Consider the following 17,300-nt stretch of genomic DNA (forward strand, 5'->3'; position numbering starts at 1 on the left):
AAACCTACAGATTGCTGATAGATATGTTTACCAATGCGCATTCTGCTTCACATTTTCATTTTTTATTTGACAAACTCTCAATGTTTTTAGTTGTAGCGTCGTGAGTTTGAGGGAAAATGTTAGATTATATATATTTATTTATTTATAGCTTTTAGGGCAATTTAGTATTTTCCCTTTTCTATTTAGGGTTTATGATTTATGCTTTCTTAACTTAGTTATATAAGGTTTTATACTTTGTATTTCTAATATTCTTTTTGGACTTAATAATATGGATAGTTTTTTTCTCTTCTTAATTTCTACAAGATAGTCGTGATATATGTGGCTACAATATAGAAACTTATGCCTGTTTGTTTTTCAATTGCAAGTACAACATTAGAATATGAGCGTATATCAACAAGCATCAGTGGAGTAGTTAGAATTTTCAATTAAGGGTGAATTCAAGCCAGTAAGGGCACACTGTTGAGGTCGCGCCTAGCCTCGCAACCTCTCTGCGAGGCCGCGACCAAGGTAAAACCTCGCTATAAGGCCACCACCAAGCCGTCACTAAGAGAGGAGAGGATCAAGCATATTGACAGGATACTTGCCAAAGCGAGAAAATAATTAAAAAATAATGAAATAAGGGAGAAAAATAATTGAAGAATTGAGTAAATTAAATAATAATTTTTTTTATATTCTGATATTTGAATAATCATTGACAAATACATTCATATATGGATATAATTTTCCATTGGATCGATAACTCTTAGATTATTTAAAAAAGATTGTTTAGCTTATAGAGTTTTGGATGAATCACATAGTACTCACAATATTTCATAATTATTATGTTTAATTTTAAAAGAATATAGATTAACTTATAAAATATTTTTAATATTATTTGATAATGCTAGTTCTAATATCGCTAGTATTGATGAACTAAAGTTTATATATCAACTTATTATCAGTGGTTTATTTTTTTCATATTCGTTACATTTGTTATGTTTTTAATTTATGTATTTAAGATGGATTACGAATTTTAGCAAATCATATTATCCCAATTAAAATTATTATTTCATATTTATGGTCGCATCCATCTATGATGAAATAATATGTTAAATTTTGTAAAAATAATGGAATGAGAACTAAAAATTTTCCACTTGATCTACCAATATGTTAGAATTAAACAGATCAATTGTTACAATATTCATTTTAATATAGAAAATTATTATATTTATTTTTTACATAAAATATTAATAATACTAATATATATTTATTTTCACAACATAAAATATTTATAGTAGTATTTGTGAAATTTTAAAATATGTATTGATGAAACTAAATAACTTTTCAATTTTTATTATCCTGCTACTTATTTAGTTTTAGGAAATTTTTGTAATATAGTATTAGTTTTAAATGAAAATATTGTAGGATCGAAAAGGCCCTCATGGTTTTGCTCTTGGGCTCTACCCAAAAGGTCTCATGCCAATGAAGATATCTTTCTCTTATAAACTCATGATCTAACTCATGATCTTTTCCATGTGTTTTCAATATGGGACTGTGTTTGCAACCTTGCAACCCCAACAATCTCCCCCTCAAACAAAGGACCATGGGCTTCCCACGTCCGATCCTCGACCCACTAGGACTTCCTGCCCCTCGGTCTACCCGACCTACTAGGACTTCCTGCCTGGTGTCTGGTCCTCTTGATCCGAACATAGGAGCCCCCACTTTTCTTTGTTCGATGTCAATATTGTACTCACATGGTTCAATCAGACCATAGCTCTTGTGCACAGTCGGCGGTTAAACCTTCTGGCAGTCCGGGCTCTGATACCAATTGTAGGATCGAAAAGAATTTAGATATCTCCACAATGACATGATATTGTCCACTTTGGGCCTAAGCCCTCATGGTTTTGCTCTTGGGCTCTACCCAAAAGGCCTCATGCCAATGGAGATATCTTTCTCTTATAAACCCATGATCTTTTCCATGTGTTTTCAATATGGGACTATGTTTGCAACCTTGCAACCCCAACAAATATTACTAATAAATTTTTATCTTCTTGTGTATTAACAATGAAATGAAATGAGAAAATAATTTTTTCCCATATTTCTAAAATTTATTTAGTTACATTTAATTTAGACCCTAGATATAAATTAGAAGTTTTACCAAAAATATTAAGTCTCTATTATGACGCTTTAATTTCATTTTAAAGATTTTTCTTCTTCTAATCCTAATAATATTCTTATATAATATTTATAAAGAATATAATATAAAATATAAAATACAAACTAATATTTCTGAAACATAAATTACTAGTGATCCCGTCTGAAAGTTGATAAGATGGAACAACCGGAATAATATGGCTAGAATATTGACCGAGTTACCATGACCCGGAGGGATATAATGAGCTGTCTTCTATGTCAATCAAGTCGTCAGTAGGCTTCTAGTCAATGCTACCTGTAGACAGCGACCAGGTTACATCAGTCTCTGGTACCCCAATGTTCGAGGTAGGCCCCAATAATATATAAGAAGCAGGCTAAATAATAAAATAATGAAATGCATGAAAAATAAATATGAAAAACATACCCTAGCCCAGGGGCGGGCCCTCTAGTAGACCGATGAGTTGGTCATGACATTGATCGAGTCGTTGTGACCTGAAAGAGTAGATGAATGTGAGCTAGATGAGAAGCTAGATCTAATGGCACGGAGCTGACTGCAGCAGAGAGTCGGAATACGATAGTGGAATATAGACCGAAACATAATAGAGCACGAAGGCCGAACCACCACATCAGCGTGAAGGTTGGAACAAGTCAGCACATGGACTACTGACACGTGGGTTGCTGGCACATAGAGGCTGCTAGCGAGAGGGATTGTGACATGTGGCACCTACCAATGAGGGGGGTTGTAGCACGTGAAGAGGGAGAAGAGGAGGACGCAGCAACTGCGTGTTCCCTTGATGACAATGGCCGGAGGCGGCTGTGCAGGAGAGAGGGGGAGGAGGTTGTTGACATTGTGAGTAGTGCGTCGGTGTGGTCGTCGTCGGGCGGCTAAGGCAGTGGTGTGGCGTCAACGTGGAGATGCGAGTGTGGTGTCGAAGGTTAATCAGAGGACGAAGGTGGCATACCTGGTGACGACGACGAGGAGGGAGGAGGCGGTCGCGAGAATGAATAGGGAGAAGAAGAGGGGGCTCCAAGCGTGCGCGAGTGTAGCCACGTGTTGGGGCTTGGCAGCCACGACCAAAAATCCTAGACCTCCTCAAGAACAGTACTCTCTCTCCTTTTCTAAAACCTAAAATAGTGAAATGACCCTAATGACCTTTTTGCCCACCTGCTATTCTCTTACCGTATCACAAGCCTCCCCTTCAAGTCTAGTCAAAGGAGGTGTTAGTCTAATTGACTTGATAGTCTGTCACAGAGGTTGAATCTCTCCTAAGTATAGAGTCAAATCGCTAGGTTCATCGTATAACGTTGTGCTTGTAGCTGTGACGATGTCGATCGAACGACGGAAGCGGTGTCGAGCAAGTGACAGTAGTGATGTCAATCGAACGACAATAGCAATACATAGCGAGTAGAGCTGTCAGACGGGCCAATCCGTGGCAGGGCGGGTTGGCTCGTGGCGGGTTAACCATTTGGCGGGGCGGGGCGGGGCGGGCCAACCCGCCAACTTGGCGGGTTGGGAAATTTTCAACCGAACCCATTCTAAGGCGGGTTGTGGGTTTGGCGGGCCAACCCGCGGGCCCATCAAAATTTTTTTAAAAAATTAAAAAATATTTCATATCTTCAACATTTTACTTCGAAAAAGTTTTCTATAATTAAATGTATACATAAACATGTATTTTAAATATAAATGAACACAAACGAGTACTTATGTTGGATGAAAAGTACTATTTTTATTTCAAAATTATAACAAAGAAAGATAATAAATTGGCCTAAAACTTAGCTTACATATGTTTTTCAACCCGCGGGTCAACCCAAGCCTGAGCGGGCCGACCCGCACGGGTCGCGGGCCGACCCCCGCGGGTCGCGGGCCGACCCGCGCGGGTCGCGGACCTAGGCGGGTCGGCCCACGGCGGACTTGGGTTGATAAAATTCTAACCCAACCCGCTTAAATTGTTTGGCGGGGCGGGCCAACCCGACGGGCCCAACCCAAATTGATGGCTCTAATAGCGAGTTACAAAAAATAGTATTGAATGAGTGTTGAATGAGACGAATACCGACGAAGCAACGAGTGAGGCAAGTGCTGACCAAGTGGCGAGTGTCGAGCAAAGCGGTAAGTGAGACAAGTACTGACTGAGCGGCGAGTATCGAGCAGAGCAACATAAGGAATGTCGAGCCGAGCGGCATAAGGAATATCGAGCCGAGCGACGTAAGGAATGTCGAGCCCAGCGATATAAGGAATGCCAAGCCAAGCGACGTAAGGAGTGCCAAGTGGAACAATGGACGGATACTGAGCGAAGTGATCGAGCGAATGCCAAGAGAGAGAGACCAAGCGAATGCCGAACGGGCGACCAAGCGGTGCCTTGCGAGTGGCGATATGTGATGAATGTCGAGCAAGCAACGATCTATGAGTTTCGAGCGGCTGGCGAGCGATGCCAAGCAAACGGACAAGCAGTACCGATCAGGCGAACGAGAGAGTACCAACCGAGAATGAATCCTGAGAGATCAAAGGCGAACGGGAGTCGAGCCCATGAGCAGAGCGAGAGTGAATCCCGAGAGATCAAAGGCGAACGAAAATGGAGCTCATGAGATAGAAGGACGGGAAGCTTGTAACATCAAAAGGCACAGAGCCCATGAGCCAAGTGGGTGTTGGATCCGTGAGATTGAAGAGAGTAGAGCCCGTGGGATACTCTGGTCTAAGACCAGTGATGATACTTTAGTCCAAGACCAGTGGAGATACCCTGGTCCAAGACCGGTGGTGATACTCTAGTCTGAGACCAGTGGAGATACTCTAATTTGAGACCTGTGGTGATAGCTCGACCCCAAATGGGGGAGGTTGAGCCTTGAAGTCAATGGAAGCTAAACCTATAACAATATGAGGGAGCAAAGCCTTTATCATGACCGTGGAGTGGTGTCGATCGACTGAGGATCTGACTTGATCCCTCGACTCTTAAATACTCGTAGAGTCGGGGAGAGAAATAGTGTTGATCCCTTGACTTCCAAATGTCCACGGAGTCAAGGAGAGAATAGTCTGAGCCCTAACCATCAAAGAGAGCGGAGCCCATAACAATACGAGAGAGTAGAACCCATAGCAATAAGAGGGTGTAGATCCCCATGGGTAGAGGGTGCAAAGCCTATAGTAGTAAGAAGAGGCAAAGCCTGTAGCATACTATACCGGGGAGTTTAGCCCCTAATCCTTGATCCGAGAGTGAGACCCTTAGTCTATGATCGGAGAGCTAGGCGCCTAGATCTTGATTGGGGAGCTGTAACACTAATCTTTCATCGGGGAGCTGCCCCTTGTGTTTGATTAAGGAGTTGTGCCCCTAGTTTTTTATCAGGGAGTTGTGCCCATAGTCTCTAATTGGGGAGTTGTGCCCCTAGTCTCTAATCGGGGAGTTGTGCCCCCAGTCTTTGATCGGAGAGCTGTCCTCCTAGTGTCTGATCGAGGATCTAGGGCCCTAGTATCTAATCATGGAGTTAGACCCTTACTCTCTGATCTAGGAGTTGTAGCGGATCCTACGGTCGGAAGGGGAAATATAATATAATAGAAAAACTGACCTACTGACCGGCTGAGGATCTGACTTGGTTCCTAGACTCCTGAATACCCATGGAGTGAGGAGAATATAATGTGTTCGTCAAAATCCACCGAGGTCATGATGATGGCAGAGTTTTTCAGCATCATCCATCTTTAGTTCTAGATCAAGCAAAGTTCCCACATATTGCGCCAAATATGATCCCGTCTGAAACCTGATAAGAAAAAATGGATGGAATGTTGTGGCTGGAATGTTGACTGAGTTTCCATAACCCTGAGGGGATATAATGAGCTATCTTCTCTATCGACCAAGTCATCAGAAGGCCTCTGATTAACGCTACTTGTAGATAGCGACTAGGTTGCTTTGGTCCCTGGCACCCCAATACTTGAGGTAGATCCCAATAATATATAAAAAGCAGGCTAAATAGTAGAATAATGAAATGCATGAAGAATAAATATGGAAAACATACCTTGGCCCAGGAGGCATCCTCTAGTAGACTAGTGAGCTAGTCGTGACGCTGGTTGAGTCATCGTGACCCAGAAGAGTAGTTAAATGTGAGCCAAATGAGGAGCTAGATCTGACTGCATAGAGCCGACTGCTGTAAGGAGCCGAAATACTACAACTAGAGCCGTCAATTTGGGTTGGACCCGTCGGGTTGGCCCGCCCCGCTAAACAATTTAAGCGGGTTGTGTTGGAATTTTATCAACCTAAGTCCGCCGTGGGCCGACCCGCTTAGGCCCATGACCCGCGCGGGTCAGCCCACGATGGGCTTGGGTTGGCCCGCGGGTTGAGAAACACATGTAATCAATTTATATCAGTAGTCAATGTTGCAACAGCGAGAGTACCAGGGGTTAAATTGTAGCATTTCATTATCTTCTTCGTAGAGAGGAATACTAATTAGGAAAAACTCATACTTGTGAAGTTGAGTGTGATAGACAAAAGTTATAGAAATATATATGCACACTTTAAAGTGGATTAATCTTAAAAGTAGATGACCTTCTTATTTGATTCGTTTATGGGATAAATCTGAAACATACATTATGCGCAATGAAGAGCTTGGTGTGTGTACCCAAACTAGATGACCTTCTTAAAAGTATATGACCTTCTTATTTGATTCGTTTATGCACGCACAGCCAGGGTACCACTGATCTAAACTGCTCGACGCACATCCAGGAGTCCTAACTACTATTCCTCTTCGTTGCACAATTTTATACCAATTTATTATCTTTCTTTGTTATAATTTTAAAATAAAAATAGTACTTTTGATCCAATATAAGTACTTATTTGTGTCCGTTTATATTTAAAATACATGTTTATAAATACATTAGATTGATGAACATTTTAGAAATAAAATATTGAAGATATGAACTATTTTTTAAATTTTTTTTAAAAATTTGATAGGCCCGCGGGTTAGCTCGCCAAACCCGCGACCCGCCTTGGATTGGGTTGGGTTGGAAATTTTCCAACCCGTCAAGTTGACGGGTTGGCCCGCCCCTCCCCGCCCTGCCAAATGGTTGGCCCGCCACGGGACGACCCGCCCCGCCATAGATTGACCCGTCTAACAGCTCTAACTATAGTGACACGCAGGCCGGAACATAATAGCGGCACAAAAGTCGGAACACAATAGCGGCACGAAGGCTGAAACACAACACATAATAACGATGCTAAGGTCGGAACATAGCAATGACACAGAGTCGGAACAGGGATGGAGTCAGCTCATGGACTGTCGACACATGGGTTGTTGGCACGTGGAGGCTATCGGCGAGAGGGACTGCAGCATGTGGCACCTGCCGGCGAGGGGGGCTGCGACGCATGGAGAGGGAGAAGAGGAGGAGGAAGCAATTGTATGCGCCCTTGACGGTGGTGGCCGGAGGCGGCTGTGCATGAGAGAGGAGGAGGAGGCTATCGATATCGTGTGTAGTGTGTCGATGGGCGACTAATGTTGGCGTGGAGAGGCGAGTGCGGCATCGGAGGTTGACCGGAGGACGAAGATGGCGTGCCCGGTGACGATGATGAGGAGGGAGGAGGTGGCGGCAAGAATGAACAAGGAGAAGAAGAAGGGGGCTCCAGGCGTGAGTGAGGGTAGCTGCGTGCTGGAGTTTAGCGGCCACGGCCAAAAAACCCAGACCTCCTCATGAACAACACTCCCTCTCCTTTTCTAAAACCTAAAATAGTGAAATAACCCTAATGCCCTCTTTGCTCACTTGTCCTCCTCCTACTGCATAAACTAGTAATAGTAATTTAAAACTTACAAAGTATAAATTTTATTAAAAGAACAAATGAAACATCCACAAGAATCCTCAAGTTCTATATAGGAATTTGAGATTTATTTTATAACTTTTTATGAAGCAGATTTCAATATCCTAAAGTGGTGGTTACAAATAGCTCAAAGCTTTCATGCCCTCTTGATAGTTGTAAAAAAATTTTAGCTTGTCAAGTGGTTACAGTTATTGTAGAAAAGACGTTTAGTGTTGATAATAACATATTCGATGAACAACAATCGAATTTATCTTTCGATTTATTGGAAGTCAAACATTGCTCGATGATTGGACCAAGTCAAAAAACAGATAAGGAATACAACTTTTAATAAATTCAAAGAATTTAATATTAAATGAATAAAACAAAAAACTGAAAGTAAGGAACAATGTATTTTATAAAGTAAAAAGGTAAGAAAACTGTACGACAATTTATCAAAAGGTGTATATAGATTTTTAAATTTACCAAAAGGTGCATGCTACTTTGTTATTTACCAAAGGGCACACCTTTTATAGTGCTCTTCCCATTCTACCCTCCTGACAAATTTTATTGCCTTTTTTATATTTTCTCTGTCATTTCTCTCTCTCTTCTCTTTCCTCCTATGCATTCAACAACTATTCTCTTTCCTCTCCTTTTTTTTCTTTCCTCTCTTTTGCAAGCTGATTCTTCTAAAAACATTTTAACACCCCCGAGAAGTTAAAATAAATAATGGATAGCATATTTGAACTCCTTGTAATCCCAGAAATTCACAGAAACTAAAATGGGTGCAATCAGAGCTCTCTAGGTCCATCAGTGGATTTTAACCAAAACTCACTGATGGACCTAGAGTCTATTAGTGAGTTTTGATCAAAACTCACTTATAGATCTAAAGAGCTCCGATTGCATCCATTTCAGTTCTTGTGAATTTCTGGGGTTGCAAGGAGTTCAAATATGTTATCCATTATTTATTTTAACTTCTCAAGGGTGTTAAAATATAACAAGAAAGAATTGTAAAAATTCTCCACGTTGGACCTGATATGATTCCATAGGAACTAAAATTGATGCAATCGGAGCTCTCTAGGTCCATCAGTGAGTTTTGACCAAAATCCATTGATAGACCTAGAGAGCTCTAATTGTATCTATTTCAGTTCCTGTGAATTTCTAGAGTTGTAAGGAGTTCAAATATGCTATCCATTGTTTATTTGACTTCTCTAAGGTGTTAAAATTTAATAAGAAAGAATCAAGAAAAATCTTCACGTTGAGCCTGATGTGTATGATCAGATCCAATGTGGACCTGATATGAAATCATATCAGGCCCAATGCAGAGAATTTTGACGAAACAATGTTCATATCTTAATTTCTACTTCTGCAAACTGCAGATGCCTCTGAAAGCTTCTGAGAGAGATGTTTATGAGTTTTTCTCACAAGTCGGGAAGGTTGGTGAAACACTTACCTTTTATCTGCAGTTGTTTTTGTATATAGTTGTTTAATAGAAACCATAGGTTGATAATTGCTCTGCGATTTGTTAGGTTTAACTGCATGTTTTGGTATAGCATGCAACCAACAGATATAAAGTGTTGTGACTTTCCATATTGTATTCAACAAAGGTATAGTATTTCGATTGTAAGGACATCCTCTTGTGCATTTTGGTGCTTAAACTGGTTGGGCACAGATATAATATGCCATCAAAATTAATGTTTAAAACAGTGTTGTAATGCTCCTTTACTTTCAAAACAGTGTTGTGACTTATGGCTCACCATTGTTTATTTGGTGGGTTAGATAATGAGAAAGCAGTTGACTGCTTCAATGGGGGTTTAAATTCTCTTGCATGGCAATGCATCTTGTAAGTTAATGCCTGATGAGTAGTTTTTTCTTGAAGAGGCACTTTTTTAACAAGTTTCTTGTAGTTTCCAGGTGAGGGATGTTCGCTTGATTGTGGATAGGAACTCAAGAAGGTCAAAGGGATTTGGGTATATTTCTCTTTCATACACGTATATAGACACACAAACAAGAGACTGTAATTCAATGTTTGTGTGAATACTCCTAGCTCATTTTAGTCTTAGTCTGCTTGAGGTTTCTTTTAAAATTTGTTAAACTTTTTGGCCATTTGACAAATAATAAATATGCTAATTGAGGAATGTAAGGCCACTTAAAAAATATTATACATGCATTTCAAAAGTTGGGTTTATTCTACTGGTTGATTTTCTCACGATTGAACCTCTTCTGGTGTTTCGATTTGAATTTTTAAGTTAGCTTATGCAGGCAAAATTTTTTCATACAGAACGTGCGGATAACAAATTCATATTTTTGTTTCATCGGTCCAGATATTCATATTGTTCAAAAAAAAAATTAAATTGATCCAAGGGTGGAGCAATGTACAATTTTATGTGGTCATATTGGGGAAACAAGAAATTTCAACATATAGAAGAATGAAAAGTTAAATATAGGTGACATAATAGAAAATTAATTTATTATTTTGAACCCATAAAATAAAACATATCGACACATTCTTCCTAATGGTCTAATCATCTTAACTTATAGATATTTTTATCCTCTTTCTCACTTTAATTCCATACTGTATTTTGTATTTTTTTTATAAAACAATGTTTTTCTTCTTACATTTTACTAGCTGTGGAAAATATCTTATGAACTCTGAAAGGGGAAATATAAAGTTTCCTTTTGTAATTGATATTTCACTTCCTTAGAAAATTCTCTCTCATATGACATCCAATCTTGGATGAGTGTCTGGTGTTGCAGGAGCTGCTGAAAGAAAGATTTATGTTGGAAACCTTCACTATAACATTACAGAAGAGCAACTTCGCCAGGTGAAGTATCAAAAAGCTATTTCCCTGAGACAAAATTAGCTTGAGTTCATTTGTTAGGAAAAAAAAATCATTTGATGATTATTTTCATCTGGAAATAGGGAGAAAGAAACCATTTAACTATCAAAGGTGTTATACGTCTACTGAAAAAGTGCCTGATCTGTACCTTGGAATAAACTTGTGGATGATCAAAATTTCTTTAGTCTCCTGCTAGTCTTTTATTGCAAGAAAAAGTAAATCATGATAATATTTTTATATATATTTTTTAGATCTTTGAACCATTTGGGACTGTGGATCTTGTTCAATTACCACTTGATGAAACAGGGCAGTGTCGAGGTTGTGGATTCATTCAAGTAAGCACACAACCAACAACTTATCTTGCCACAGCAAATCTAATATGCTGACTTAATAATCTTTTCTTCAGTTTGCTCAGCTTGAGCATGCAAGGGCTGCTCAAAGTTTAAATGGGAAATTGGACATTGCTGGCCGCATCATAAAGGTTAAACTTTGTTATCTTTTTCCAGTCCAGATTTTCATGAAATATGTTGTTATCCTAATCTTGCAGCAACTTTTATGAGTTTTTAGTTTTCCTGCTAGATGTTTGTTCTCTTCAATTTTGGTTCATTAATAGAATGGTATTAAGGAATAAAATTCCTTTTTTGTAGGTTTCGGCTGTTACAGATCATGTCACTGTGCAAGAGACTGGGACAACTACTGTCGAGTTTGATGATGAAGATGGTGGTGGTTTGGTGAGCTAGTTGTTCTTTTATGATCTACTTATCACTGATATACATTATTGATTTAACCATATTACTTTCAGAGAGTAACATCTTTACATGATTCTTTTTGTATGTCCTTTTAAATACAAAGCTACAGTTTTCCAAATTGGCCTACTGGCTTGGATCTAGGGCAGTGAATTCAATAAATGCCAATTTACTGGAATCTTGGTCACAGATCATGAGGAATTGTGTTGAAACTGTAAGGGCCACAGATAGATCACAGATTTTGGATGATGACCATGCTTTTTGGATGACACTGATGCGATGCAAAGATGAGGGACACTTGGGCTGCCTTTTCTCTAATGGAAGAAACAACTAGGGAAAGAAAAGGAAGAGGTTCAGACAAGGTTTAAAATTTCGACCTATGTCAAGGTTTCGATCTTACACTGGAACGATACAGTTTCAGAATCGTATTGTGCCGTGCCGATACGATTTCGGTATTTTTTTATTTATATATAGTAATTATTAGATAAATATATTTATTTAAAATTTTTAAATAAAATTTAAAAAGTAAAAACAATTTCAGAATATCATTTAATAATTTTTATTATTTTTTTAAAAAAATAAATATACTTTTTATATTTTATTTAGATAATTTAATTAGGACTTATAAAGTCTCTTCAAAATATCACACTTGGGAATTGTTTAAATTACAATTCATTTTAAACAATACACCAATGACACATATCCGCGACGCGCTCCCGCTACCCCTTCGGCGCCCCGCACGCCTCTGGCGACACCGTAAGCGTTTGACGACGCTTCCTACGGCGCGGGAAGCGTCGTGCTACTCCTCTACGAGGCGTCTGGCGACACTTCCGGTGGCACCGAAAGCGTCTGGTGACGTATTCAAGATGCTCTGCGGCTCACGACGCGCGCTTGAAATGGCCACGCATAGGGTGCTGGTTTTAGTTCCCAGTGAAACGATAAAAACCATCTGTGCCACCCGGCATGAAACAAAATTTCAATCCATGGGTACAAGAAAAAATTGTATGAAGATAATTAAAAAATAATTTCCATTCAACTCTTTCTTTGGCGGGAGGGAAGGAAACTCAATTTTAAAATTTTATTTATTGAAAATAAAAAACATTAGCTAAAAGTGAATTTAAAAATATTTTTAGGTTCAGTTTTGAACTATATGATGGATGCAAAAGTGAATTTTCCATTTAAATATAGATGAAAACTCAAAAGGTTTCCTTAATCTTTTCTTTTCAGTCTTTTCCTTTCTCATTTCTACCAAAGAAAACGGAAGACAAGTGAAGCTTGAAACATTTTTATTTGGCAATGGAAGGAAAGTGATGCTGGGAAAGTATCACCTTATTTTTGCTTTCCTTAGTAGGAAATGAGGCCTTAGTTAGTGTCTTGTTGGAAAGGTTAGTCTGCTTCCCTTGTGGTTAAGCACTTAGATCTTTAAGACAAATTTAATTCATGATAAGACATTTGAATTTAAAAAGGGCAGCTGGTGTACGAAGCTCCCGTCATGCTGAGTTTCGAGGAAGGATCCATTGTATACAGTTTTATCCTGCTTTTTGCAAGAGACTATTTCTAGGATTCGAACTCGTGATCTTTTGGTCACATGACAACAATTTTACCGTTGCGTCAAGGCTCCCCTTCTTGCCACGGGTTAAGACATCTGAATCTGCTGAGTTAATATGAATTTGCTATTATGGTTGTCTGCCTAGCATTGTGAAATTTAACTATCATGACATCCATAGTTGGAAGGACAACTGATTCAAGTGTGACAATGCCCTGCGTCCAATTTTTCAAAGTTTCTGCATAAATATATATATATAATAACTGTAAACTTACAAATCATATAGACGAAAGCCTGGTATAACTTTTAATTAATGTTGATAAACAGCTATAACTTTTAATCAATTTTTATGATACTACTAATTTCTTTAATGTATTTATAACTTAAGCATCATAAATATTGAATTATAATATTAGTTATGCAAATAAAAAATGCTATTAACCTTTAAATCATAAATGTAGCAGACAATATTGTAATGCAAATAAAAATGCTGTTGACCTATAAATCATAAATGTAGAAACTAAATTACATATTTATTGATCTGACCAGGTTGTTCTATGCATCATTCACGCTGAGCATTTGTGAATAATACGTTATTGTTTTTATATTCTTTGGTGAATGTTTATATGCATGTGAATCAATTTAATATATTGAAAATTAGATAAATGAGGATTTAATGTTGTAAATATGATTTTTGTTCTTTTTCTTGCTGGTAAATATAATTAATTTTCAAATGACTTGTCAGAGTAATATTTGTTCATGTTATCACTGACTAATCTGATTTTGATCATGAATTCATGATTTAGCAAGGTTTTTACAAGATAGCTGATTCTAGATACCTAAATCTTATGAGGAATATTGTTCAAGTAGAATAGAACAAAATCATGATAAGTTTTACTGATTCGATTAGAATCAGATTCACAATGCTCAACCTATTTTCCTCTGCCTTCAAACCACAAGTCCAATTTGAACTTTTGACTTGAATGGCATCTTTAATTTTTGCCAAAGATGTAACTTTCTTCGACATCTCTGTATTTCCTGCTCCTACGATTTTCACTATTCTTGTAAAAATTACTTCAATTTCTTATTCAGAGAATAAAGCCTTGTTAATGAAGCCTGAATACGGTTGCATGTCATACTTATTATGACGGGCCTTCTTTTTTAGAACCTGCAATTTTTAAAACCTACAAAGGTACTAAATTTACTAAATATCCCAGACTTTATACAGCTAGCCGTTTTTACATTTTATCAGCAAATGAAACAGGATGAGAGTACAAGGTTGTAATGTGATCTATTACCTCAGTTAGTTTATGACATTTGGTATAATAGTAGTTAGACCTATTTGGAAAAAACATAGATTTGATATTTTCAGGCTAGTTTTTTTCCCCTCGAGGAACATCCTTTCCTGGTTGTTGGATGGTCCTTATAAACGATTTACCTAATCATCTATAAAATGTAGGTGCAGCGGAGGCCGGTAAGAGGGGGGTAAATTACCTGAAAAAAATAAAGTATACCCTCCTCGGAATTTTCAACTCAAAATAAAAGCAACTATAATAAGAATAAAACAAAAGGAAATAGAAATAAACCAGAGACTCGTGAGTTAACCTGGTTACAACCAAGAAGGTTGATAATCCAGGACGATGAAAAGCGCGCACTAAGAAAGTCTCCTTTACTGTAGGCGAAGAAGCCTTTTTACACACTGAGAAAGCTCACAAGCTGTTAGAAATTGATTACAGAGTTAAATACTGAGTTGATGTATAATTTCTAGCTCCAGGGGCTTTTATATAACCTTTGGAAATTCTATCTCGGAGGTCCAAGGCGCCTCCAATAGAGATCCAAGGCGTCTCCAAGGGAGTAAGCGGATAGAACTCTATCCGCAGCGCAAACGGTCATTTTGACCAGATGAAGGTGCCTTCATCAAGCATTGAAGGCACCTTCAAGTCATGATGAAGGCGCCTTGAGTAATGTTTCTAGCACACTTGCTTCTTTGCTTCAGCTTCCGAAGTTCCGTTCGTTTGGGTGATTGCGGCCAATCGGAATAGGGCTCACCCGAACCCAATTCCCGGTCTTCTCTTCGAGCAGCCTTCCTCCCTAGCTTAACGTCCCTCGAACGCCGCGCACGTTCTTCTCGTCCACCGGTGTACTCTTCCGCAGCTTTCTCGTCTTTCGGACGCACCGAGCCCGTCGGCTCCCTTCCCATGCCGTCTTTCTCACTAGCTGCGTCTTCCGCTCGACTTTCTGCGCTCCTAAGCTCTTGCACACTCAAACACAGGGATCAAAACACAAAGCAGGACCTAACCAAGTTGATTGATCACATCAAAATAACCACAGGGTCCAACATAAAACTCTCACTATACTCACCTACTTACATGTGTTGCCTGTCTTTCATTTTCTGACTGTTTTAGCTTGCCACCTCAGTTGATCAGGCATCATATTCTCCATACAGTCTTTGAAAAATAAGCTGTTAACAAACTCTCACAATTAAATTTGTCCCAGCACATGTTTTTGATTCTGTAACATTCATGATTGCTGCTCACTGTATTGTTTTTATGCAGACACTAAATGCTCGTTCTAGAGCTATGCTTATGCAGAAGCTGGATCGCACCGGAACTGCTTCTAGGTCAATACTTTACTGCCAGATCTTCTGTTTGTCTTCTGACTTCTGAATCCTAGAAATTCACATGCTTTATGCAGTATTGCGGAGTCACTTGGAGTTCCAATTCTTAATGGTGCAGCTCCCATCCAGCAATCTCTCAGTGTGCCTGTTAATGGCGTATCCATCAACCCTGCTGTGCAGCAAGTTCCAGCTATGGTGGAGCCAACTGAATGCTTAATGCTGACAAATATGTTTGATCCAAGCACTGAGGTTTGACAACTGTCTTACGATGCTTGCTAATCTTTCTTTGTGTTGCTTAGATTTTTGTTCATGTTCAGACGGAGCCTGACTTTGATTTTGATATTAAAGAGGACGTACAAGAAGAATGTTCCAAGTATGGCCATGTCAAGCATATCTTTGTAGACAAGTGAGTATCAATTCAAAATGTTCAAATCAGCTCTGTATGGGCGGTCTGTGCAATTTTCCTTCAAATTTTGTAGTCAGAAATAGAAATTCTTAGATGTCACCTATGTTCATTGATGGATTGTTTTTGTAATTATGTTTTCATCATGATGACCAATGTATGTTTCACAGGAACAGCCATGGCCCTGTATATCTTCAATTTGACAGTGTCGCAGCAGCTTCAATCTGTCAGCGTGCTATGCAAGGTCGATGGTTTGCAGGAAGGTCAGTCACAGCCACTTGCATGGTATGCTACCAACTCTGGACCTAACCTATAATTTCCAACGTTTCCAAAGCAATGCTCTGACACAGACACTTTTTTGATTCAGAATTTTCATGGATGTTTTTTTATCATTATTTTTATTTGAACCTGTAGCCTGGCCTCAAACTCACATTATTCTATGTTTAACTAATTTCGTTGATTGGCTATGCTTGAATTATAGATGGCATAAGTGGATATGTACTAGAGTTACCAGTCGTTCCCAGTGTTAATGATGCTGAATTTGTGTTTCATTATGGTCAAGTACACATTAATCTTGTGAACTTTGGACTCTAGTGATGAATATGGTACAGTCGTAAATTTAGAATTCTTTCTTTTGGTTTTTCATGTTTCTGTCTTAACTGATTTACTTTGGGGGTTAGAAATTACGGATTTTTTCTAATGTTCCTCTTAGCTTAATTTCTATGTATTTTTTTTCTTTTTCATGTTCTAGTGAAATTATATTTACTCGAGATTGTACAATAATATTGGTTTCTAATTTACACATTCTTATGTATTTATTAATATAACAGGTGAGTTATCCGTTATATTGAATTTTTCTTGTGTTTATCAGTTATTCGATTATGGCTATTTGGATTATCATTTAAACTTGAAAAAGACAAATTATAGGGATACGAGACTCTTGGGTGCGAATGCTAAGAACTCACAATTTAACTTGCAGGCCTATTTTGAACAAATTTGCCTGTTTTTTTCCCTCAAGAAAATTAAAAAGTGCATAATGCTATCAACAAATTGTTATTTTTTATTTCAGATATTCAGCTTACTGAACCAAATCTATAGGTGATCAGTACCATATAAATTTTCTATTAATCATTAGAATACATGAGCAAGAACAGATACAGATGAGTGGATAATCCAATATTACAAATATTTCAAGTACCTACAGACATTTAAAAGGGTTCAATGTAACAATCGAACTGACATAAAGCTTTTTT

At 38.4% G+C, this 17,300-nt stretch overlaps 1 protein-coding gene across 1 annotated transcript; it reads left to right on the plus strand.

Moving 5' to 3' along the window:
• Positions 1-7,651: 7,651 nt before the first annotated feature.
• LOC122026616 (RNA-binding protein 39-like) lies at positions 7,652-17,149 on the plus strand. Its single transcript, XM_042585350.1, has 12 exons — positions 7,652-7,732; positions 9,275-9,331; positions 9,810-9,912; positions 10,638-10,720; positions 10,987-11,070; positions 11,142-11,216; positions 11,383-11,466; positions 15,583-15,647; positions 15,722-15,893; positions 15,962-16,050; positions 16,218-16,332; positions 17,117-17,149. The coding sequence occupies exons 1-12, from the start codon at positions 7,652-7,654 to the stop codon at positions 17,147-17,149; spliced, it is 1,041 nt and encodes a 346-aa protein (XP_042441284.1).
• The last annotated feature ends 151 nt before the right edge of the window (positions 17,150-17,300 follow it).

Source organism: Zingiber officinale, chromosome 10A (genome assembly GCF_018446385.1).
Source record: "Zingiber officinale cultivar Zhangliang chromosome 10A, Zo_v1.1, whole genome shotgun sequence".
Classification (NCBI taxonomy): Eukaryota; Viridiplantae; Streptophyta; class Magnoliopsida; order Zingiberales; family Zingiberaceae; genus Zingiber; species Zingiber officinale.